Source organism: Cololabis saira, chromosome 7 (assembly GCF_033807715.1).
Source record: "Cololabis saira isolate AMF1-May2022 chromosome 7, fColSai1.1, whole genome shotgun sequence".
Lineage (NCBI taxonomy): Eukaryota > Metazoa > Chordata > Actinopteri > Beloniformes > Belonidae > Cololabis > Cololabis saira.
The window spans coordinates 18,101,449-18,127,417 of NC_084593.1; the positions used below are offsets into that span (position 1 = coordinate 18,101,449).

At 39.9% G+C, this 25,969-nt stretch overlaps 1 protein-coding gene across 7 annotated transcripts in view; it reads right to left on the minus strand.

Moving 5' to 3' along the window:
- The window catches only part of sptan1 (spectrin alpha, non-erythrocytic 1), a 76,502-nt gene that overhangs the window by 4,402 nt on the left and 46,131 nt on the right, over nucleotides 1–25,969 (minus strand). For 5 of the 7 annotated variants that reach the window (XM_061724902.1, XM_061724903.1, XM_061724905.1 and 2 more), the window contains 21 exons: nucleotides 25,079–25,178; nucleotides 22,545–22,742; nucleotides 21,984–22,130; nucleotides 21,808–21,911; nucleotides 20,358–20,520; nucleotides 19,272–19,286; nucleotides 18,227–18,358; nucleotides 17,310–17,447; nucleotides 16,982–17,086; nucleotides 13,989–14,197; nucleotides 12,770–12,890; nucleotides 11,263–11,384; nucleotides 10,587–10,719; nucleotides 9,799–9,897; nucleotides 8,354–8,513; nucleotides 7,906–7,982; nucleotides 6,862–7,071; nucleotides 5,864–6,160; nucleotides 4,691–4,803; nucleotides 2,064–2,081; nucleotides 600–654 (listed from right to left, as the gene is read on the minus strand). In XM_061724902.1, coding sequence (XP_061580886.1) covers nucleotides 600–654; nucleotides 2,064–2,081; nucleotides 4,691–4,803; nucleotides 5,864–6,160; nucleotides 6,862–7,071; nucleotides 7,906–7,982; nucleotides 8,354–8,513; nucleotides 9,799–9,897; nucleotides 10,587–10,719; nucleotides 11,263–11,384; nucleotides 12,770–12,890; nucleotides 13,989–14,197; nucleotides 16,982–17,086; nucleotides 17,310–17,447; nucleotides 18,227–18,358; nucleotides 19,272–19,286; nucleotides 20,358–20,520; nucleotides 21,808–21,911; nucleotides 21,984–22,130; nucleotides 22,545–22,742; nucleotides 25,079–25,178 — 2,716 coding nt within the window. The remainder of the gene's footprint in view (nucleotides 1–599; nucleotides 655–2,063; nucleotides 2,082–4,690; nucleotides 4,804–5,863; nucleotides 6,161–6,861; nucleotides 7,072–7,905; nucleotides 7,983–8,353; nucleotides 8,514–9,798; nucleotides 9,898–10,586; nucleotides 10,720–11,262; nucleotides 11,385–12,769; nucleotides 12,891–13,988; nucleotides 14,198–16,981; nucleotides 17,087–17,309; nucleotides 17,448–18,226; nucleotides 18,359–19,271; nucleotides 19,287–20,357; nucleotides 20,521–21,807; nucleotides 21,912–21,983; nucleotides 22,131–22,544; nucleotides 22,743–25,078; nucleotides 25,179–25,969) is intronic. The other 2 variants (XM_061724907.1, XM_061724904.1) reach the window with 1 other exon arrangement.

Below are 25,969 nucleotides of genomic sequence, written 5' to 3' on the forward strand. Positions count from 1 at the left end.
GTTTTCAGTCTTAGCTCTGTAGTCATTGATGGATAAAACATCAAGTAGCGCTGGTGGCTAATGTGCTCCAATACAGCAGCTATCAGAATTTTATTTTGAACACTGCCAAAACTCAAAATCTTATCAAGACTTTAATTTAAAACTTAACTAGAACTTAAAATTAGCTTGACACAAATGAAAGTTCAATTGAAACACGTGGGAAAAACACCTAACCTTTTAAATGATGTGTGTTATCAGGTGTAATGGCATTTTTAGGTTAGAAATAAGAACATTTCTTGGTAAGATCCTTAGTTTTTTGAGTGAAGGCAGTGAATTTGTTCAACTGGTGTAAGTTCAGGGTTTTTAAATGCACAGCCATGAACCTACTGGATTATATAATTTAGTCTTAGTAACGTCAGTTACTGTTAACATCTAACAGCTTATGTATATTTATAATTGCTCTTTGACTAAACAAAAATATGTTTTATCCGATTACTCGATTCATTGATGGAATTTTCAGTAGAATACTGGATTACTAAAATATTCCATAGCTGCAGCTCCTGCTGCTCACGTTGATCTTCAAGTGGAGAATGAAAGGATTAAAAGGTAACGATTCTCACCTTGGTGGCCTCCAGCTGAGACTCCAGCGTTCCCGACTCTTCAACCATGCACGACCTGCCGACGACAAGCACGCGCTGAAAACCAGGCCGGTGTTCTGACAATTTCTGCTGCTTTGCCAAAAAATGCTACCTAATGGTTTTCTACCTTTGCAGAGCAACAATTTTACTGTTTTACTCCCTAAACCACTTCCTTTACTGTGTTTTACTCCCTAAACCACTTCCTTGTCTCTTGCCAGGCCGTCATTGTAAATAAGAATGTTCTTAATGACCTGCCTGGTTAAATAAAGGCCAATGACTGAATGAATATCAAACAAAGCCATAGAATTGTTTTTTTTGCTCTCTTTATCGTATAATGTTAATAATAATAATAATAATAATAATAATAATAATAATACATTTTATTTCTAGTGTACTTTTCATTAAAAACAAATCTCAAAGTGCTACAAGTTAAAATCAACCAATGAATAAAATCAATAGGAAAAGGCTTTTTTTTAAAGTTGGGTTTTTAGGCCATGTTTAAAAGCAACCACAGTCTGCAAGGCCCTCAATGTTCACAAAGTGTAATGCGATTCATGTCATGGGTTGTGTATTTTCATATTTTCATCCCATATTATCCATTTTACATCGTGCAAGAAATGATGGACGTGGCAATCAAACGTTGAAAATTGACTGTGCGCGTGCGCAGAACCACAAAGTAGAATTTCTCGACGGGTAGCAAGGATCGGCAGATACACCAGCGCTGCTCCCGCTATTTATCTGACTGTGTGGAACTGTGGGGATCCACCTTTAAAACCACCTTAAATTCAATAATAGAACTGCAAAAACGAGCCATACACAGAGCCACTTTTTCTAAATTCTCATGTTATGAAATTTTATGATTTGTTTTATTATAAAATCATGCAAATTATGTTCAGAGCGAAATTAAAAATGCTCCTTGACTCAATACAGAGGTTCTTTTCAATTCAGGAGACTCCGTATAATCTTAGAGGTGTCTGCAATTTTACTGAATAAAAACCTAAAAAAGGTATGAAAAAGGAGATGTGTCTCTATTACTGGAGTTAAATTCTGGAATTATGCCAACATACATTTAAAAACATGCCATCCTCTTTTGGTTTTTAAGAAAATGGTTTGTAAAGCTATTTTTGAAGTGCGATTGATTATCTGTTAATGTTTCTTTGCTTTTCTGTTGTTTCTTTGCTTTTCTATTATCTCTTTGCTTTTCTAGAGGTTGGTAGCCAAAAAAAGAAAGTTGATAATATAAGATAAGCTTCTGCTTCTGCCTTTTCAGTCATTGTTCAACACATGATTATTGGTTTTGTGTGAAATGTCAATGCTGTGCACAATGTTTTTTTGGTGTTGTGTTGTTTTTGTGTTGTCATGATTGAATAAACTTCATTCATTCATTCATTCATTCATTCATTCATTCATTCATTCATAACCCGGCGGCAGGCTGCGCTATATTACCCGTCCAGAAGGTACGTCCTGTTGGAGCAGCGAGGCAGCATCGCCGAGGAAGGAGACAAAGAGAGAAATGTCAACAACAGGACTTCAATATGTATATACAGTGCCCAGCATAAATGAGTACACCCCCTTTGAAAAGTAACATTTTATACAATATCTCATTGAAAACAAACAATATTTCCAAAATGTTCAGAGGTTACGTTTAATACAGCATCTGTTGAACTTTTGACTTAAAACAAAGGTTAATAATATAACTCAGATGCCATATTTTCCTTTTTTAGTCAAATTAGTGTGGTGCAAAAATGAGTACACCCCACAACAAAAACTACTAAATTTAGTACATTTAGTACTTTGTATGGCCTCCATTATTTTTAATGACAGCTTCAAGTCTCCTGGGCATGGAATGCACAAGTTGGCGACATTTGGCAACATCAATCTTTTTCCATTCTTCTACAATGACCTCTTTCAGAGATTGGATGTTGGATGGAGAGTGATGCTCAACCTGTCTCTTTAGAATTCCCCAAAGATGTTCAATTGGGTTCAGATCAGGTGACATACTTGGCCACGGAATCACTCTCACCATGTTCCTTTTCAGAAAGCCAGCAGTGGCTTTAGATGTGTGCTTAGGATCATTGTCGTGTTGGAAAAGGGCACGACGACCAAGGGCAAGAAGTGATGGAAGCATCTTAGTTTTCAGTATAGAGCAGTACATTTCTGAATTCATGATGCCATCAATGAAATGCAGCTCCCCAACACCAGCAGCACTCATGCAGCCCCACATAAGGACACTACCCCCTCCATGTTTCACTGTGGGCACCATGCACTTTTCTTTGTATTCCTCACCCTTGCGACGCCAGACAGTGTTGAAGCCATCGGTTCCAAAAAGATTGATTTTGGTCTCATCACTCCACAGTATAGAGTCCCAGTAGCGCTCACCTTTGTCGGCATGTGCCCTGGCAAACTCTAGACTTTTTGGAACCGATGGCTTCAACACTGTCTGGCGTCGCAAGGGTGAGGAATACAAAGAAAAGTGCATGGTGCCCACAGTGAAACATGGAGGGGGTAGTGTCCTTATGTGGGGCTGCATGAGTGCTGCTGGTGTTGGGGAGCTGCATTTCATTGATGGCATCATGAATTCAGAAATGTACTGCTCTATACTGAAAACTAAGATGCTTCCATCACTTCTTGCCCTTGGTCGTCGTGCCCTTTTCCAACACGACAATGATCCTAAGCACACATCTAAAGCCACTGCTGGCTTTCTGAAAAGGAACATGGTGAGAGTGATTCCGTGGCCAAGTATGTCACCTGATCTGAACCCAATTGAACATCTTTGGGGAATTCTAAAGAGACAGGTTGAGCATCACTCTCCATCCAACATCCAATCTCTGAAAGAGGTCATTGTAGAAGAATGGAAAAAGATTGATGTTGCCAAATGTTGCCAACTTGTGCATTCCATGCCCAGGAGACTTGAAGCTGTCATTAAAAATAATGGAGGCCATACAAAGTACTAAATGTACTAAATTTAGTAGTTTTTGTTGTGGGGTGTACTCATTTTTGCACCACACTAATTTGACTAAAAAAGGAAAATATGGCATCTGAGTTATATTATTAACCTTTGTTTTAAGTCAAAAGTTCAACAGATGCTGTATTAAACGTAACCTGTGAACATTTTGGAAATATTGTTTGTTTTCAATGAGATATTGTATAAAATGTTACTTTTCAAAGGGGGTGTACTCATTTATGCTGGGCACTGTACATTTACAATGGTTCATACATAATAACAAATATGTACGCTATAATATCAACTTGTGCAATAACATCAGCACACACATGTATATTTAAAATATTTTTTCCTATTTGAAGTGATTTTTTTTTTTTTTGATTGAATCATTTTGACACAAACAACACCCAGTGACGGCGCTTCCCCATTGGTCAGTCCAGAGTCAGACATGTTTGAGTGCCCGACCAACCCCTTGAACCAACACGCTCTCCTCTGTTTCTGATTGGATAATACCAAGGCTCTGGCTACCTTTATTGGTTTACAACAGCGTCAGTTTAATGCCTAACTTGATTTCATTGGATAGTCTAAACCAGGGGTCGGCAACCCAAAATGTTGAAAGAGCCATATTGGACCAAAAACACAAAAAACAAATATGTCTGGAGCCGCAAAAAATTTAAAGTCTTGTATAAGCCTTAGAATGAAGGCAAATGGCGAAAGGCGAAATGTCGAAAAAAAAGTCGAAATGTTGAGAAAAAAGTCGAAATGTCGAGAAAAGAGTCTAAATTTAGAAAAAAAAAAGTCGAAATGTTGAGAAAAAAGTCGAAATGTCGAGGAAATAGTCAAAATGTCAAGAAAAAAGTCGAAATGTCGAGAAAAAAGTCAAAATGTCGAGAAAAAAGTCAAGATTTCGAGGAAAAAGTTGAAATGTCGAGATTAATGTTAAAGTACAATTTCGAGAAAAAAGTCGAAACCACAACAAAACGCACATGCAAATGTTTTTTTTTTTCTTTTTTTCCCCTCATTTTCCAAATGGCGGAAATCCGTCTATAGACGGAGAACTTTAATCCCTGAGTCCCTGTCTAACAGATAAAGTGAATCGTATTGAACTGAAGTCCCAGGACGTCCCTACCTGGTCTCCTGCAGCCACTGGTGGAAGGCGTTAGCATGCTGCGCAAACTCCTGCCGCAACTTGTCGTTCTCCTCCTGCCTCCTCTGCTCCTTCTGCAGCTCCTGCTCGCGCTCCTGCATGAAGAACCGAGACGTACAATCACTGGTTCTGACCCGTTTACTGACGAGGCCAGCACTGCAAAAACCCCAAATCTTAACAAGAATATTTGTCTTATTTCTAGTTAAAATCTCTCATTTTTAGTCAAAAAAATCTCATCAGACTTACAACAAGACTCATCACTGGAAAAAAATATTCCTGGTAAGATTTTGAGTTTTTGCAGTGCATTAACAGTAATAGTAATAATGCAAGATAAACTCAATAACAAAATGAGATTAAAAAGTAATAATAATAATAAAATATAAAATAAATAAACATAATTATAAGTGTGTGTGTGTGTGCGTGCGTGTGCGATAGTATCCTATGTGTGTGTGTGTATGTGTGTATGTGTGTATGTATGTATGTATGTATGTATGTATGTATGTATGTATGTATGTATGTATGTATGTATGTATGTATGTATGTATGTATGTATGTATGTATAGGTACACCGCAAAAACTCCAAATCTTACCAGGAATATTTGTCTTATTTCTAGTTAAAATGTTTCATTTTTAGTCTAAAAAAATCTCATTACACTTAAAACAAGAGTCATCACCAGAAAAATAACATGTTATTTGACAATAATTTTCACCTGTTTCAAGTAAATTTTCACTTGAAATAAGTAGAAAAATCTGCCAGTTTATCTTCTTATTACAAGCAAAAAAATCTTGTTCCACTGGCAGATTTTTCTACTTATTTTAAGTGAAAATCTACTTGAAACAGGTGAAAATTGTTGTTTTTTCCAGTGATGAGTCTTGTTTTAAGTGTAATGAGATTTATTTGACTAAAAATTAGACATTTTAACTAGAAATAAGAAATATTCCTGGTAAGATTTGGAGTTTTTGCAGTGTGCGTGCGTGCGTGCGTGTGTGCGTGATAGTATCCTACGTGTCGTCTTCATGTGCAGGATTGTCTACCTTGATGATCTTCTGCAGGTTCCTTCAGGTCATAATTATAAGTGTGTGTGTGTGTGCGTGCGTGTGTGTGTGTGTGTGTGCGTACTTGTGTGATAGTATCCTATGTGCAGGAGTGTGTACCTTGATGATCTTCTGCAGGTTCCTCCACGTCTCCTCCAGGGCCTCCATGGTGAACCAGGTGTACGGGTTCGACACCACCTGGTAGCTCTTGATCTGCCGGTCCAGCTCGGCCAGCTGGTTGAAGTCGGCCTGGGCCGAGCTCAGCGAGGCCCGGAAAGCCTCGTGGGCCTCGCGCAGCGCCCGGATCTCCTCCAGGGAGTTGCACCGCACCGGGTCCGTCAGGTCCTCCTCCGCATTCTCAAACCAGCTGTTGAAGGCCGACGCCTTCTTGGCGAAGGTCAGGAACAAATCCTCCACCTGAGAACAGAGACGGGGGAGAGACGTGAGGAACCGACTCTGACTCCAGCCGAGCAGGGACGTGCGGTCAGGGGAGGCAGGTGAAGCAGAGCCTCACCTGTCATCATGACAAGTAAAAAAATAAATAATTATAACATCAAATTTAGATTAATATTTGTCCACTTATTTTGAGTTTTTGCAGTGTACTGTATTATATAATTTAGTCTTGGTAACGTCAATTAACATCTAACATCTTATGTATATTTATAATTGATCTTCAACTATACAAAAATATGTTTTATCTGATTACTTGATTTATCGATGGAATTTTCTTTAAAATACTCGATTTTACTAAAATATTCGATAGCTGCACACTGCAAAACCTCAAAATCTTACCAGGAATATTTGTCTTATTTCTAGTTAAAATGTTTAATTTTTAGTCAGAAAATCTCATTACACTTAAAACAAGACTCATCACTGGAAAAAACAACAATTTTCACCTGTTTCAAGTAGATTTTCACTTAAAATAAGTAGAAAAATCTGCCAGTGGAACAAGATTTTTTTGCTTGTAATGAGAAGATAAATCTGGTCCCACTGGCAGATTTTCTATTTATTTCAAGTGAAAATTTACTAAACTTTGACTAAAAATGAGACATTTTAACTAGAAATAAGACAAATATTCCTGGTAAGATGTTGAGTTTTGGTTCAGAGACTCTCTCCACCTTTCTGAAGTGCTCTTGAGCCTCGAGCAGCTTCTTCTTGCGAGCGGCGGAGTTTGCCAGCAGCTGGTTCCAGCGCTTCATCAGGGCGGTGTGCCGGGCCTGGATGGCCGTGGACTGGACGTGCTCGGCCGCCAGAAGCTGGTCCTTCAGAGCCGTAATGTTGCTGATTCCTTCCTGCTGGAACGCCTGCAGGCCGGCGTCAAACGTCTCCTGCAAGACGCATAAAATAAAACAACAAACAGTTTAATATAAACATAAACGTTCCTAAATTCTGAACGAAAGGGAGCAGAAAGAAGAAGAATCTTATTTAATCTGCCCCTTTTTCCCAAGAAATCAATTTACAAAGAACGTAAATTAAAAAACAACAACAAAGTAAACAAAAAAACTAAAATAAAATAGACCACAACCTTAAATTAGCAAACTCAATAAAAGCATACAAGATATTATTCAAAGCAAAGATAATGGACACATATATAGAAGCAGAATTAGCAAACAAAGAAGAATGTACACATGTACTATAAGTGGTACTACAACTGTTGTTGTTGAAATGTTGTTGTCTTAAACCAGGGGTCGGCAACTCAAAATGTTGAAAGAGCCGTATTGGACCAAAAACACAAAAAACAAATATGTCTGGAGCCGCAAAAAATGAAAAGTCTTGTATAAGCCTTAGAATGAAGGCAAATGGCGAAAGGGCGAGAAAAGTTTAAATGTTGATAAAAAAGTCTAAATGTCGAGAAAAGTTGAAATGTCGAGAAAAAAGTCTAAATGTTGAGAAAAAAGTAGAAATGTTGATAAAAAAGTCGAAATGTCGAGATTAAAAAGGAAAGGAAAAAAGAAAAAAGGAAAAAAATGAAAAAAAAGAGAAAAAAAGAAAAAAAAAAGGTCAAACATTTTTGAAAAAGCTCCAGGAGCCACTAGGGCGGCACTAAAGAGCCGCATGCGGCTCTAGAGCCGTGGGTTGCCGACCCCTGGGTTAAACACTGCTGTTCCCCCGAGGAATGTGAAGACCAGAACAGGGTGTGTTTCCGCTCGGCGACGGCCCACCTGCTTGGTGAGCAGGGTCTGCACGGAGGACAGGTCTCTGCCGTAATCGTCCGTCTTCAGGCTGTTCTCCTTCTCACCTGGAAACACAAAACAACACAGGTTTCAGCCACGAGGATGACACAATTTCAAAATAAAATCGTTGCCATTCTTCAAGTGGAAGATCATTATGAATAATAAACTATGGAACAGAATGGATTCAGAATTAAAACAATGTCCAAACATTAACAGGTGAAAATTGTCAAATAAGTTATTTTTCTGGTAATGACTCTTGTTTTAAGTGTAATGAGATTTTCTGACTAAAAATGAGACATTTTAACTAAAAATAAGACAAATATTACTGGTAAAATTTGGAGTTTCTGCAGTGTAGTGTGAGCAGCAGCTCCTCGTAGGAAGACGGAGCGGCTTTCGTACCGTATATAAAACCGTCATTATTTATTATTATTATTACCGATCCAGGACTCCACCACGTCGGCCTTCCAGTTGAACTGCAGGAAGGCCGAGTTCTCGTCCAGCTTGCTCTTCCTCTGCGCCGCCGCTCGCTCCAGCTCCGACACCTTCCCTCGCAGCGCCGTCATCTTGGCGCTGATGTTATCCACGTGATGATTGTTCTGTTTTACACACGCACATTCAATTGTCAATGACTGCGTTTCCATGCAGTCAATAACCCTTTTCTAACCGGAATATTAGCAATAACCCGGTTTTGCACGGCCATGTAAACACCAATAACCCCTTTGAATAACCGGAATTTGCTAATATTTTCCGGGTTTTTAAAAACCTGAATATGCTCCTTTTATAAGCCCAATATTTGGTCATGTAAACGCTTAACGGGATATTACGGAAGAGTGTCAGGGCCAGGCAGGAGAAAAATAAAAATAATATTTTAGAGGAAGATTTTTTTTTCATTATGCACTTCGAGAAAAAAGTCGGAAAAAGTCGATTAATGTTGAAGTACATTTTCGAGAAAAAAAAGTCAAAATGTCGAGAATAATGTTGAAGTACAATTTTGAGAAAAAAGTTGAAATGTTGAGAAAAAAGTCAAAATGTCGAGAAAAAAGTCAAATTGTCGAGAAAAAAGTCAAAATGTCGAGAAAAAAGTTGAATAAAGTTGAAATATTGAGAAAAAAGGCGAAATTTCAACTTTATTCACGAAATTTCGACTTTATTCTTGAAATTGTATTTCAACATTAATGTCGTCATTTTGACTTTTCTCTCGACATTTTGACTATTTCCTTGAAGTGCACAATAAAAACAATCTTCCCCTCTCAAATATTTTTTCTCCTGCCTGGCCCTGATTCTCTTCTGTAAGATTTCCCCATCAGAAGGAACAGGAATCTGTTTTCTGTTCTTTTCGCAAGGAATCTTGGTCTTTTGAGTCCAGGAAGTTCTTATAAACACGGAGAAACGCAAGACCAGGAGGAGACTAATCACTTCATAAATGTAATGAAAGATATGAACATTTCTGCATTTGTAGACGGTAGAAAGTACCGGGATAGCCAGATTAACAAAAAGGTGAGCCAAAAGTTGTGTGAAGCAGGATTTGTAGGAATGCCAGACCAGATCAAGCACCGCTGGAAGACGCTGAAAAAGGAGAACTGCAGGGACGAGAAACAAAACGACTTCTACTGGGCTGTTGATTATCCGTCGTGCTCCTGTTATTGTTTTTGTTTTGGATACAGGAAGAAGAAGCTTAAATGACGTTAATTGCGTCATGACGTTCTCCGTGCGTCGCTTGTTTGATCCAGATATCCCAAATGATTAATCACCATGTAAACAAGGATAACCCTGTTTGCTCATGCATGGAAACACATTATTCCCAGTGTTTCAGTAACCGGAATATTAGCAATAACCGCAATTTCACTGCATGTAAACGTAGTCATAGTTCACGCCCGGTACCTTTTTGATGAGCTCCTCGCCGTTCGCACACACGTCGTTGACTCGATCTCGGTGGACGGTGAAGTCCGTCTCAAACGCTTCATGCTTCTTCAGCAAACCCTAAGACAAAAAAAAAAAAAAAAGTATTTTATTTTGAAACTGAATACTATGGAAGTGTATTGCATTCACTTGAAAAAAAAAAATATATTTTTTCTGAATTAACGAGATAAAACTTTAATAAAAAAAAAATCTGCACTGTTTTTCTGAATTAACGAGATAATTATCTCAAAATTCCGAGAAAAGTTTTAATGAAAAAAAAAAATCTGGTCTGTTTTTCTGAATTAACGAGTTAATTATCTCAGAATTATGAGAAAAGTTTTAATGAAAAAAAAAAAATCTGCTCTATTTACAAACTGCGAGAAGCTCTCACGTGCTAAGTCCTGAGGTGCCTGCGCAAAGTCGACAAACTAATAACAATACCATCTATATAACTTAAAGACAAGAGTATCTCCCAATATTTCAAACCAAAAGCAAAATAAAACTGGATTAAACTGGACAGGAACATGTTTGCTTCCATGAAATCGAGTTCTCAAGGGAATTACAGCTTCTTGCAAGTTGTGAGGTATCTGGATAAATCAGTAAAACAGAGCTGAATTATTTCTTTTCATTAAAACTTTTCTCAGAATTCTGAGATAATTATCTTGTTAATTCAGAAAAACAGAGCAGATCATTTTTTTTTTAAGTGAATGCAATACGCTTCCGTAGAATACTGAACGTATGTGAAGTGGAAGGTTTGAAACGCCCGGCACCTGCACAGCAGCCAGCGTGTCTCCGTAGTCGTCGCTTCCCACCAGGTTCAACTTCTCATTAATCCAAGCTTCTTCCTCCTCCACGTTGGCCACGAATTGCTGGTACTCCAGCGACTCCTCCAGCCTCCGTCCTCTGAAAGCAGACGCACATGGTGGGGTCATTCCTCCGAGACTCGACCCGCCCAGTGGCGCCACCAGGGGGGGCCAGGGGTGGCCACGCCCCCCCACCCCCCGACCCTACAAATTTGCTACCCCCCCACTGGCCTCAATAAAAACACTTGCCGGTCACATAGATTCTATTGTCAGTAATGCATTTCATCCCAAATCATTTGGGCAAAATGCAAGTATTTCTGAGCCTAAAAAAAAAATATATATATGTATAAATAAAATAAATATGATATTAAAATATATATGATATATATTATATGTTAAAAATGCATATATATATGCCTTAGATTTTTACCAACATGTTATTAACCATTAATATATATGCAGACAAGTTAGAAAGTAAAAAGAAAAAAAGTATTTCTAAGGCTGTATACTACAACAGTATAATAAAGTCCTGTAATGATGGCTCTTAGTTTTGGTGCCACCCCAAGAATTGAAGTGGCCCCATCTGGCTCCCCCTAGGAAACAGTTTTGGATCCCCTGGTACCACCTGGCCCTCCCCCTGTACCTGGCCCCCGACAGGTCCTTGAGCTCCTTCCAGTGGTCCTGGAACTGGGCCAGTCTCGTCTGGATCTCCTCCTGGCCGATGGTGTTGTCGTCCGACAGCTTCCTCCCCGTGTCCAGAACCGACTGGCGGCACAAACATCAGATTCAGATCATTCACAGAAACCAATCACCATGTTCAACAATCAAGCACAGGTTTACGGGTGTAAACATTGAAAAACATGAAACTAAAACATGAAACTAAATTTCTTGGGGTAATTAATTATAGATGACAAGATTTGCTGGAAATCTCATATTAAACACATCCACAACAAAGTATCTAGCGCAGGCGTCGGCAACCCGCGGCTCTTTAGCGCCGCCCTAGTGGCTCCCTAGAGCTTTTTCAACAATGTTTGACCTTTTTTTTCCTTTTTTTCTTTTTTGTTTTTTGTGTTTTTGGTCCAATATGGCTCTGAACATTTTTGCTTGCCGACCCCTGATCTAGAGGCATCTCAGTTCTGGCCAGAGCAAAGCAATTCCTGGATAATAAATCACTGCGCATTCTGTTCTGTTTTGCCTTATTTAAGTTACTGTTTAGAGGTTTGGGGAAATACATATAAAAGTTCACTGGAACCACTATTAATACTGCAGAAAAGAGCCATCAGGATAATTCATAATGCTGGTTTTCGTGAACACCAATTCATTGTTCTTCAATTCTAATTCTACACTGCAAAAACTCTAAATCTTACCAGGAATATTTGTCTTATTTCTAGTTAAAATGTCTCATTTTTAGTACACACTTAAAGCAAGAGTCATTAGAAAAATAACTTGTTTCAAGTAAATTTTCACTTGAAATAAGTAGAAAAATCTGCCAGTGCTCATTACAAGCAAAACAATCTTGTTCCACTGGCAGATTTTTCTACTTATTTTAAGTTTTAAGTGTAATGAGATTTTTTTGACTAAAAATTAGACATTTTAATTTGAAATAAGACAAATATTCTTGTTAAGATTTTGAGTTTTTGCAGTGTAATGTGTATGTGTATGTGTATGTATATATATATATATATATATATATATATATATATATATATATATATATATATATACACATATATATATACATATATATATATATATATATATATACATACATACATACATACATACATAGATATAGAGCAGATGGAGTTAATATATAGATAGTATGGTGTAAATAAGTATATTTATATAAATATTTATATGGGCATGTGTGTACAAATATATATACACATATATGGAAATACTCTATGTGTATGTATTATAGGTAAGTGTGTGAGTATAATTATAGTATAGTTAGTTATTATAAATACGTGTTAATAAATGATTAGTAAATGGGGGTAGGATTAAATAAGTTTACACTTTTCCTACTCCTTTTTGCACATGTAAATTAAGATATTAAGTGTAAAAGTATGAAATTCTTTGTTTTGTTTTTTTTTGTTTGCTCTGTTTTCTTATCATCTCTTTAATTGTTGTCTTTTTGTTGAGACTGGTACCTGGATGGCGGGTTCGTGGGCTCCCAGCTCGGCCTCCAGCCTCTTGTGCTTCTTCCTCAGATTCTGAACCCCCGTCAAATCACGTCCGTAATCCTCCGACCCGACAAGTAACTTCTTCTCCCTGAGCAGACAAAGTACGTCAGGCCCAAAGTTGCTTTCAAGGGAGCCGTAGTTCACGGAGTTTATTCACAAATAATTTAAAAACACAAATACAAATAACAATCAATTGAGGTAAGTTTGTAAAATGGGACTCCCCAGAAGCTACTGTAGCTTATGAATAGGGGCCCAGTCACACAGCCAAACAACTATAAATGACACAGATACAAATAATAAACCTTATTATCTAAACAAAAAAATGAGTGGGAGCAGAAACTGGGATGAGACAGAGTCTGTCATTGAGTCTAAACCAGGAGTCATGTTGAAAGAGCCGTATTCGACCAAAAACACAACAAACAAATATGTCTGGAGCCGCAAAAAATAAAAAGTCTTGTATAAGCCTTAGAATGAAGAAAAACACATGCTGCATGTATCTATATTAGTTATAACTGGGGGGAGATTTTTTTTTCATTATGCACTTCGAGAAAAAAGTCGAAATGTCGAGATAAAAAGTCGAACTTGTCGAGAAAAAAGTCGAAATGTCGAGAAAAAAGTCGTTATTTCGATAAAAAAGTCGAAATGTTGAGATTAATGTTGAAGTACAATCTTGAGAAAAAAGTCGAAATGTCGATAAAAAAGTTGAAATGTGGAGATTAAAAAGGAAAGGAAAAAAGAAGAAAAAAGTCGAAATTTCGATAAAAAAGTCGAAATGTTGAGATTAATGTTGAAGTACAATCTTGAGAAAAAAGTCGAAATGTCGATAAAAAAGTCGAAATGTCGATAAAAAAGTCGAAATTTCGATAAAAAAGTCGAAATGTTGAGATTAATGTTGAAGTACAATCTTGAGAAAAAGGTCGAAATGTCGAGAAAAAAGTTGAAATGTGGAGATTAAAAAGGAAAGGAAAAAAGAAGAAAAGAGAAAAAAAGGAAAAAAAGAAAAAAGGAAAAAAAAGAGAAAAAAAGGGAAAAAAGAAAAAAAAAAGGAAAAACAAGAAGAAAAAAAAGGAAAAAAAAGGTGAAACATCTTTGAAAAAGCTCCAGGGAGCCACTAGGGCAGCGCTGGTTGCGAGCCCTGATCTAAACACTACATTCTACATTAGCCGTGTAAAAGAGGGAGTCTCACTTGATCCAGGACTCCTCGTCGTCCAGGTCCCTGAAGAACTGGTGCAGCCTGTGCGACTCGTTCAGCTTGGCGCGCCGGCCTGACGCCATGCTCTTGATCTTAGCGAAGCGGCCGTTGACGGCGTCGCGCTTGTCCTTCACCAGCGACGTGTCGAAGGCGTTGCTGGCCATCAGGCTGTCGGCCTGGCCGTTCAGGTCCTTCAGCCGGTCCTGCAGGAGGGGAGGGGAGTCAAGACCTCACTGGGGCTGAAACCAAAACTCCAGTAATTCCATTACAAAAAATGGTGGAGGGATGTTCTCTGTCTCCAGGAATCGTTTCATTTTGCAGCTCAAAGCAGGTATTCACAGCGGACGCTAAACTGTGCAACATTATAAGATGTCTCCTGAGCAACCGGATGTTTGTTCTACATCACACTCAACAATGAAAAAAAGCAGATGGTTCCATCAGAACAACGGACTGCTGCATCCTGAGATGTATATCTGCCCCACAATGTACTGGAGATGACCTGGCCGAACCCAACGCCGCCGCACTCGCCTGCGCCACCCATTGGAAGGACATGATAGACGGCCAGACACGAAGAAGAAGAAGAAGAAGAAGAAGCAGGTATTTCACCCAGACTACGTTTAATGCGACAACGCGCTGACTAAAAAAAAACTAAAACTAAAACTAAAACTGAACTAAAAAAAAGTAGCTCAATTTACAAATTTAACAAAAAAAATTATGAATCTAAAATAGATAAATATATAACACTATACTATATAAATTATCTTGATACGCCAACGGAAACAATACCTTAATTATTACCAAATATATATTTATTATGACAAGCTATTGCTTAAATATCCAACTGTCTAAATTATGCTGTCCTCAATCGTGAGTGACCACATTTATTTTCTCTTCTTGGTTAATTTTCTTTGTTTTGTTCGTTCGTTTCTGTTTTCTTCTTATTAGTATCTTTTTTTTTTTTTTCCTTTTCTGTAGTCTGCCTTTTGTTGAAAAGGATCAGCAAAATAAGCCATGAGGCTTCAGCCTATACCTTTTTGGTCTAAAAAAATAAATAAATGTGTATATATATATATATATATATATATATATATATATATATATATATATATATATATATATATATATATATATATATATATATATATATACCTGTGTGTAAACATATACAGGGTGTATATGCAAATATCTTTAATGTAAATGACCAAAACAAAATAAACTACTACTACTTAATGGATGGAATTTTCAGTAGAATACTCGATTACTAAAATATTCCACAGCTGCAGCCCTGGACCTCATTACCCACTTATTAATGACTTTTGTTAATAATTAGGCCGTTTGGAGAACGTAGCGGCTCACAATCCCCCAGCGAGAGTGAAGCAATTTGAGAAAGTCGTCCAAAAATAGGCAAATCTGAAACGAGGTCGTCGCCGTTCCCTGAGGAAGCGGCCGACCCACATGCAGAAGTAAGCGTGAGAGTAAGCGTGAGAGTAAGCGACAAAATTTCGCCTGTCACAGCCTGTACTTCAGGGGTGCCCCCAGGGTCTATCCTGGGACCGTTGCTTTTTAGTCTGTATATTAATGACTTTCCCTCCATCTGTGACGATGTGGAAGTCCTAATGTATGACACCGTTCTCTTCACGCATGGCACCGACGCAAACGTCGTCGCTCAGAAACTCTCGGTGGCCATGGAAAAGGCAATGAAGTGGCTTAGCAAGTCCTGTCTTACACTGAATACAGAAAAAACAGTTGCAATGGCCGACTGGGCGGCACAAACGTCACAGATACAGATCTTTCACAGAAACCAATCACTGTGTTCAACAATCAAGCACAGGTACAGATTGAGGGCGTAAACATTGAAAAATTGTTTTGTAAAAAGTGTGTACAAGCCGAAATAAAGATTCATAACAAAAAACATGAAACTAAATTTCTTGGGGTAATTATAGATGACAAGATTTGCTGGAAGTGTACTTTTCAAACAAACAACGCCATACCGTCCGTCCCATTATATCGGTGGTTAGTTTCATAGTGAAAAATGTTGAAGAGTTTAAATATTTGGGTGTCATTTTGGACCCTAATCTTAGTTTTAAGAAACATATTAAAAAGACCTCTCATGTTTTAAAATGTAATATTGCCAACTTCCGTCACATTAGGAACTCCCTATTTTCAGAAGCAGCTAAATCCTATTTTAATGCCATGATTTTATCCCATATTTTTTTTACTGTTTTGTCTTCATGGTCTCAGGCCAGATCATCAGTTTTAAACCCTCTTAGATCTTTGCACAATCCGGCTTTGAAAATTCTTGATAGAAAGCCACAACGTTTCCATCATTGCCACATTGTTAAAACTTAAAAATATTAAGCTTTGATCATTTAATCAGGTACTCCAATATCCGCCTGGTACACAAAATCCTGCACAATGCTGCCCCCAATGTTCCCATAAGCAAGTCCGCCTTTTCTCAATCAGCTTTTTCATATAAAGCTATTAAGGAATGGAATGGGCTCCCAACAATCTAATGAACATGGCTGACTTCCACAGTTTTTCTAGGGCCGTCAAACAGTGGCTTTTGGATAGTCAGTCCTGCTCTCATTGACGATACCGGACGGGTATTTGGCCATTAGATGGCATTTGGATTTTCTGATTTATTTATCCTGACCTAACCTTATTTTATGTTCAATTAGTCTAATCTATGTTATTTTAATCAGTCTGTATTTTGTACTTGCACTAAGTGCTTTAAATGTTAACTTTTTATTGTGGTTTCATGACATTGTACAATAGTCTGTGTCTTGTATTTGCATTTGAATACTGTCATTATTGTAAACCCTAATGTGTACTATTTATGTTTGTCAAGGACTACAGATGGAAATGAGCTTGTTGCTAACTCTGGTGCAGCCATCTTTTTAATGTACCTGCACATTGTCCTTTAAATAATTAAATAAATAAATAAATAGAACCGGGTCGACGACAACGCGCCGGAGCGCCGTACGAACCTCGTGGGCAGAGATGTCGGCCTCCAGCAGCTGGTGCTTCTTCAGCAGGTTGTTGACCGACGCCAGATCTTTGCCGTAATCCTCGGAGGCGAGCAGCGCTTCCACCTGACGGACAGGAAAAAAACTAAATCTTAACAAGAATATTTGTCTTATTTCTAGTTAAAATGTCTCATTTTTAGTCCAAAAATTTACTTAAACAGGTGAAAATTGTCAAATAAGTTATTTTTCTGGTAATGACTCTTGTTTTAAGTGTAATGACATTTTAACTAGAAATAAGACAAATATTCCTGGTAAGATTTGGAGTTTTTGCAGTGTGTTATGTTCTCACCTCGGACAGCCAGAAGTCGAAGTCCTTGATGCCGGTGTTGAAGTTCTGCTGCTTGTTCGCTTCCTTGAGCTTCTGGCTCTTCTCAGCAGATTTGTTGACCAGGAACTGCCACTGCTCGTCCAGAGCGTTGAGTCGGGCCTGAAGGAAACGTCAGCAAAGAGTCAACTCTCTGCTCTGTAAACCTCTTAAACCCTCCGCTAGGGCTGGAACAATATATCGATACAAAAACATCACGATACGTGTCGTGGAGGTGACAAACTGTAGCGCAATATAGGGTTATTAATATGAATATATTGTGTTTTCTAGTAACATCCTATTGGTGCAGCGGGATCACGTGACGACCGCGCCTCGACCCGCGGATGAAAAAAGTCGAAATGTTGAGAAAAAAGTTGAAATGTTGAGAAAAATTTGAAATGTGTAGAAAAAACTCGAAATGTTGAGAAAAAAGTCGAAATCTCGAGAAAAAAGTCGAAATGTCGAGAAAAAGTTGTAAATGTTGAGATTAATGTTGAAGTACAATTTTGAGAAAAAAGTCGAAATCTCGAGAAAAAGTTTGAAATGTTGAGATCAATGTTGAAGTACAATTTCGAGAAGAAAGTCGAAATGTCGAGAAAAAAGTCAAATTTTCGAGAAAAAAGTCGAAATGTCAAGATTAATGTTGAAGTACAATCTTGAGAAAAAAGTCAAAATTTTTAGAAAAAAGTCAAAATCTAGGGAAAAAAGTCAAAATGTCGAGATTAAAAAGGAAAGGAAGAAAAAAAGAGAGAAAAAAAGAAAAATAAGAAAAAAGGGAGAAAAAAAAGGTCAAACATTTTTTGAAAAAGCTCCAGGGAGCCACTAGGGCGGCGCTAAAGAGCCGCGGGTTGCCGACTCCCGGTTACACCCCTAACCGCTGGCCGCAGGTGCGATGAACGTACCTTGACGGCGTCCTCGCTGCCGGCACATCCTCCCCTCTGGATCAGCGCGTTTCCCGTGTCGATGACGCCGCGGATCCTGTCGGCGTTGGCGTGCAGCTCGGCCTCGAACGCCTGGTGTTTCTGGTGTTTGCTCTGATGACACGGAGGCGAAGGGAGACACAGTAACCATGACAACCACCAACTCGTCAGGCAAAAAAAACAGTTGCTCAATGACCAGCGCAAAAGCAATGAATTAAAGTTTGTTTGCCCAAATTTTTACCTTTTTTTTTTTAAGCATCTATAAATCATTTCAAATGGAAATTAGTAGCAACTGAAATGCTAACACAAAACTTTAGCAGAACAGACGAGACGCAGGACGGATGAGCAAAACAACAGAAACCAGCAACCTACACTGCAAAAACTAAATCTTACCAGGAATATTTGTCTTATTTCTAGTTAAAATGTTTCATTTTTAGTCAAAAAATCTCATTGCACTTAAAAAAAGAGTCATTACCAGAAAAATAACTTGTTATTTGACAATTTTCACCTGTTTCAAGTAAATTTTCACTTGAAATGAGTAGAAAAATCTGCCCGGGGGACAAGATTTATCTTGTCTAACATATCAAAATAAGTAGATTTTTCTACTTATTTTAAGTGAATATCTACTTGAAACAGGTGAAAGTTGTTGTTTTTTCCAGTGATGAGTCTTGTTTTAAGTGTAATGAGATTTTTTTTTACTAAAAATGAGACATTTTAACTAGAAATAAGACAATATTCTGTTAAGATTTTGAGTTTTTGCAGTGTATCTGTAAAAAAAAGACAAACAAAAAAAATAAATAAACACACACACTGGAGGAGGAGTCACTAAAAAGCTGCTTCCTGTTTGAACATGAAGCAGGTTCAGACGACTCCCCGCCAGTAAACTGAAACCACATCAAAACAACAGAATTAACTCCAGTGAAAGCCCTGAACAAGAGCTGATGAGACAGACGGATGGAGCTAACGTCGTCTACACAAACAGACACGGACACTCGGCTGTTAGTCGCTGACGCTACTCACAACTTACCAGCAGCTTGGACAGCTAGAAGAGAATAAGAGTAAAGAAGGTTCAGACGAGACTCGGGGAGGGAAATCAGAGGCGTTTCAAGAGACACATTTATTCACTTCAATACACCAGCTAACATCTGTGTAGGGCTGTCCAATTCATTTTTTTAATCGCGATTAATCGCATGTTGTCCATAGTTAACTCGCAATTAATCGCACATTTATTCACACATTTTTTACTGTTCTAAATTACCTTCAGGTATTCTTTTAAATGTTTTTAATACTGTTAACAACATGAGAAAGGGCAAATATGCTTGCTTTATGCCAATGTTTATTCAATTTTCCAAAAAAAAGCTTTTGACCTGAATTTAACATTCCTTCATAAACACAAACACAATGTAGTCCCCAACTTTACACTTGTAAAGACTAACTTAAGATTCCTTGTTTTTTTTTAAGCAGCTCAATGTAAAACAATGAACCATATGCATCACAAACATCGTGTTAAATTTTCCATGTAATTATGTTTAACCTCATATGGAGGAAAATAAAGGGCTCAAAAAATATCCCCTTCTCCTAAGTGGGATCAAAACAGGGTGATACAAAAAATAAATCACAAAAAAATAAAGTGCACATGTAACAACAGGGAGTTTAACTCAACCTTTAAATTGCAGTTGGGTATAATTAGCTAATACTTTAGATTCTTTGCTCATCTAATGTATTCAGGTGAGGAACCTCCTTCCTTCACATCTATCAGCGTTGTCTGCTTTTGTCTGCTTTGGCACTCTCTGGTATTTGAGACTCGACGTACTTCGATGGTAATTAATTTCAAATCGACATGCAAATAACTTTAGTCTTGTCCAGCGAACATCTGCATCTTTCTGAAAGTGAACTAGCCGTTCAAAAGTCCCTTTTCATTCTCCGTCTTTCAGTTCACCAGACTTTTCCTCAAACTACGGGTGCACTCGAGCACCAGAAATTTAATAATGCTTTAACGCGTTAACTTTGTAAGGCCTACATCTGTGAAATGTGGACTTGATCCCCGCCTGGGCAGCTAGCTAGCCGCGAGCCGCGGGGCCCGGCGTGTACCCGGCGTGTACCCGGCGTGTACCTGGATGTTGGTGGGATCCTTGTACGACTCGTCGCTCGCCGTCTGCAGCTTCTCGCTGATCCAGGCCTCGATCTCGTCCACGTCGCGGCTGAACTGCTGCAGCGTCTGGGACTCACCGAGCTTGGAACGCTTCTCGATCATCTTGGCCTTCAGTCGCCGCCACCTTCCCCAAGAACACACGCCGTTTAGCAAAAACAAGCTGAATCAGAGCATTTTAAAGACTCCAGAGTAGAGAGTAGGGGTGCGACGATATATCGTGCCGCGAAATTTGGCGATATATATATAAGCGTCACGATGCGTGTCGTGGAGGTGACAAACTGTAGCTGATATTGGGTTATTAATATGAATATATTGTGTTTACTAGTAACATTCTATTGGTGCAGCGGGATCACGTGACGACCGCGCCTCGACCCGCGGACCAAAATCTGACTACGCAGAAGAAACTGGTACTCTTTTGCGTCCCGATCACGGGACTCTTGGGGGATTTTGAGCTCCGAACTTTTACTTATAAGGCAGGGCTCGGCAACCCCCGGCTGCGGCTCTTTAGCGCCGCCCTAGTGGCTCCCTGGAGCTTTTTCAAAAATGTTTGACCTTTTTTTTTCTCCTTTTTTTCTTCTTTTTTTCCCTCTTTATTTTCTCTTTTTTTCCTTTTTCTCCTTACTTTTTCTGTTTTTTTCTTCCTTTTTCCTTTCCTTTTTAATCTCGATTCTCATTTCGACTTTTTTCTGGACATTTCGACTTTTTTCTCGACATTTCGACTTTTTTCTCAACATTTCGCCTTTCACCATTTGCCTTTATTCTAAGGCTCATACAAGACTTTTCATTTTTTGCGCTCCAGACATATTTGTTTTTTGTGTTTTTGGTCCAATATGGCTCTTTCAACATTTTGGGTTGCCGACCCCTGTTATAAGGTGAGCACGAATCAATCTGTTTTATGATGTAAAGATTGTGTCGTCCCCAAATGTGGGAGGATGAAACGATAACGGGGTTCACCTTACGACCTCAGGCTGGAGCATGTGAAGCTCTTAGCTCTGGCACAAGATCAATAACAGTCATGCTGCATTTGGAGTTTGGGACTTTTCATAGTTTATTTATTTACTTTTATTTATTTATTTAATTTTAGTTGTTCAATTTCTGGAGAAAAAAAAAGTCATACATGAGAGAAACTATTCAGTTTGTGGCAAAATATTTTTACTCGTATGAAACTGAAGATGCATAAAACTTAAACAGTTATAAAGTATTACAAACTGTAACAATAGGGCAAACGCACAGCATTGTTTTGTATTTTGTGTCTTTCAAATAAAAGACAATTTTTTCCAGTCATATGTTCCTCATTCAAGGTTGTTTCAAAAAATACTGCTATAATATTGTATCGTTATCGTGACCTCAATATCGTGTATCGTATCGTTACATTAGTTTATCTTTGCACCCCTATAGAGACGAGCGTTACCTGTCCAGGACTTCGTTGCGGCGGTTCAGGATCTCTGGTCTGGCGTAGTGATCGGCTCCGATCAGCTGGTCGGCAAACGACTGCAGAGCAGCGATCTTCTCCTCCTGTGCAGCAAGTCCACATTTAACATGTTTCCTAAAAGGACTGAGTGCTTATTAATGTGTTTTTTTCCTGACCTGCACGTTGATGGCCTTGTCGAAGTCCTCGTGTTTCTTGATCAAGGCCTCCACGCTGTCCAGGGAGTCGCCCTTGTCGTCGCTGGCCAGGAAGGCTTCGCGCGCCGCCATCCAGTTCTCCGCCTGCTCGCAGTCCCTGTTGAAGAGCTGGGGGAGAAAACGCAGCCGTCAGCTGGTTAGACCCTCCAGAAAAACGCCATTATGCGATCACAGAATTTCCCGCATAATCAAGCAAATGGGGCTTGATTGTGCGGGACTCACTTGAGCATATTTTCTGCATAAAGTTGGGGGGGAAGTGAAATGGTGCTGCGACGCACAACGTCACTAGCTTGCGCATTCACAGTCAGGTAAATAAAACAACACGTGGCGTCTTGTATCATCTTATTCAAGTGGTCAAATTAATTCTACCAATCTAGGTGGGAACCGAGGTGGGGGGGGGGGGGGCTTGAAAATATTTCCAATTCCCCAAGGGGGGCCTGACTGAAAAAGTTTGAAAACCACTGTGTTAGGGGGTTGGTTCCCAGCTTCCCAGCTTCACGGCTGCAGGACGTTGGGAGTTACCTGCAGCTCCAAGCACTGGTCCAGCATCATGCGGCGTTGAACCCAGGCCTTCTCCAGGTCGGCTCGTTCCCGGTCCAGAGCCTCCAGCTTCTGCTGGATCTCCGGGCTGGCGTAGTGGCCGCGAGCCAGCAGCTGCTGGCCGAACTGCTCGAAGGCCTGGAAGGTTCCGGCGCGGGCGTCGATCTCCGTCCGGTGCTCCTGAGACGGGACAAGAAAAACGGAAACGGGGGGAGAGAGTTACCCTGGATTCACACTGAAAGCATCAAAAATCTCCTGACGCCTGCATCGCGCTGCTCGGTGGATTCACACTGAAAACTGCATGTACTGCACTGCAAAAACTCAAAATCTTACCAGGAATATTTGTCTTATTTTTAGTTAAAATGTCTCATTTTTAGTCAAAAAATCTCATTACACTTAAAACAAGAACCATCACTGGAAAAAACAACAATTTTCACCTATTTCAAGTACCGTATTTTCGCGACCATATGGCGCACTGTGTGGAAAGGCGCACCCTCAGTTTTGTGTGTCATTTTTGGTTTTAAAACACACATACGGCGCACCGACCCAAAAGGCGCCGTCTACGGAGACGAGCTGCACACACGCACGCTGCAGAACACACACGCGCTAAAAATACAGCGGAAGCAAAACTTAGTTTGATATTTTATTTCACTTTTCACATCAATCAAACCCTTCAAAGGTTCATATTCTGTTTCTGCATTAAAGAATTTAAAAAAACCACCGGGTTGCTGCACATAAACCTGTCTCAGCCACTGATCATCTCCTCATCCATCCAGCCCTTTTCATTTCACTCTGGCTGGAAAAGTCTCTTTAGGGAACGCTTTTCTTTTAAAAATCCCGACCGCGGCGGTCCCGGGTCCCGCTCCCCGTCTGCTCCCTCGCGCTGGACCGGGTCCCGGGTCCCGGTCCCGGTCCGCACCCCCCCGCGCTGGTCCCGCGGCGGTCCCGGGTCCCGGGACCGCCGCGCTGGACCCGCTCACACACACGCGCTGTCGGGGAGCCGGTACTGGGTTGTATGCGACAGGAGCTCCGTTAATTCAGCTGCCAGTCCGAATTTCCAGACCTGTCTCAGCTTCTTGATCATCATCCTTTCATCCAGCCCCCTCTTTTCATTCACCCTTATAATGACTCCGGCTGGAAACGTCTTATGCAAAGTTTTTATTTTAAAAATCCCCATACAGTTTCTGTCCATCAGCTGCGCCAGGCAAGCGCCACATAAACCAGTAAGTGTGTGTCGCGCTGCGAAAAACACCCGCTCATGTCGGGATCCGGTACCGGGTTTATAACCGACAGATTTGGCTGCAAATTTCGGAGGGTGAAGCTGATCTGACCTGAGACAGACCCCAGAAATCTCTGCTCGTAAAACGGCCGGGAACCAGGTCATCGGACCCGCTTTGGGAACCAGGAAGTCGGCTGCAGCAGCGCGCATCACCGCGCTGCTCCAGCCGCGGCTTTAACCGGGGAAAGTGACCGCTTCCGACCGGCCGGGACCGGAGGAGCCCACATGGACTTGTAGTAGGGACTCCCGGGGTAAGAGCACCGGCACTTCAGCCGGATCTGCCCCGGGATGCGGCGATCGGACCCGCAAACCCACGGCAGGTGCATCCTCGGTTCTGACATGCAAAACACACGCGCTGCAGAACACGCACACACAAGTGTGCTTATTTAAATAGAGCGGAGCAAAACTTAGTTTGGTTGTATTTTACACATCAAGCAAATCCTTAAAAGTTTTCATCATCTGTTACCGCATTAAACAGCTCAGTGGATGGTCTCATTCACGTCGCAACTCACGGGGGCTTCACCCGCCCCCTTCTCTTTTTACAGTTCTCATGGTGGCCGGCCTCACATTACCGTAATTCAGGTAATAGACACGGCGCACCGTTTCTTAAGGCGCCCGGCACATTTAAAAAAAAAAAAAAAAAAAAAAGTTGCGCCTTATGGTCGCGAAAATACGGTAAATTTTCACTTGAAATAAGTAGAAAAATCTGCCAGTGGAACAAGATTTTTTTGCTTGTAATGAAAAGATAAATCTTGTTCCACTGGCAGATTTTTCTACTTATTTCAAGTGAAATTTTACTTGAAACAGGTGAAAATTGTCAAATAAGTTATTTTTCTGGTAATGACTCTTGTTTTAAGTGTAATGAGATTTTTTTTACTAAAAATGAGACATTTTAACTAGAAATAAGACAAATATTCCTGGTAAGATTTTGAGTTTTTGCAGTGTACGCATGTGAATGAGTGTACGTTTGTGTGTACATGAAAGTACAATCTGCATTGAGGTTTTTGCTTGGGGAATCCCGGTCTGTGATTGGACGCTGCCTCGGCGTCGCAGCTGCTCATTTGCATTCAAATTGACGCGCTGCTCACGCTGCCTCTCGACACGCATTTTCATAGAAAATGCATGGCAGCCGGACGCCTGTGACGCCCGTGATGCTTTCAGTGTGAATCCAGAGTTACAGCCACCGACGTCTGGAGTTTTTTTGCACAGAAACATGAGGGAAGAAATCCAATCCAACCTGATGTCTTTCCAGAAGAGCCTCGGCTCCGGTGACGTCTTTGGCCAGCTCCTCTGACGACACCAGTCCTCGGATGCCGTTAATCCAGGACATAAGGTCTCTGTTCAGTGGTGAAACAGAAAGAAATCAGGAAAGAAACCACACACTGCAAAAACTCAAAATCTTACCAGGAATATTTGTCTTATTTCTAGTTAAAATGTCTCATCCGAAGCGCCGGATGTTTACAATGTCTCGGCGAGACGCCTTCAAAACAAAAGCACTAAATATCGGTCTCCTTAATATATAACAAATAAAATAAAAGCCTGGCTTTAGATAACGTTAATGAGAAAACAAACATAAAAACACATTTATAGAAATACTCATATTAAAAGGTAATTTACAATTTCCATTATTTTATTTTATTTTTTCGAAAATTATGTTTTATTAGTATTATTAGGGCCCGAGCACCTTCAGTGCGAAGGCCCTATTGTATCTGTAGGAATTCTTTGTATTATTTTTCTGACGAAAGGAGGGCCTTTTTGCCCCCCTAAACGTGCCCAAAAAGTCACCAAATTTTGCACGCAAGCCAGACCTGGCGAAAAATTTGATATTTAATGGTTTGCATTAATGGGCGTGGCAAAATGGCTCAACAGCGCCCCCTTGAAAACTTTGTGCCTCAAGCCCGACGATACGGTTTGACGTACATGCACGAAAATCGGTACACACCTGTATCATGGCGCAACCTTAATAAAAGTCTCTTGGCGTCATGCCCGAAACCGAACAGGAAGTCGGCCATTTTGAATTAATTGTGTAATTTTGGCGCAATTTATGCCATTCCTTCGGCAGTTAATACGGCCCCAACCGTAACGTGCCTCCAAGTGTGTTATACATCAAAATGTGCGTCTCCATCCT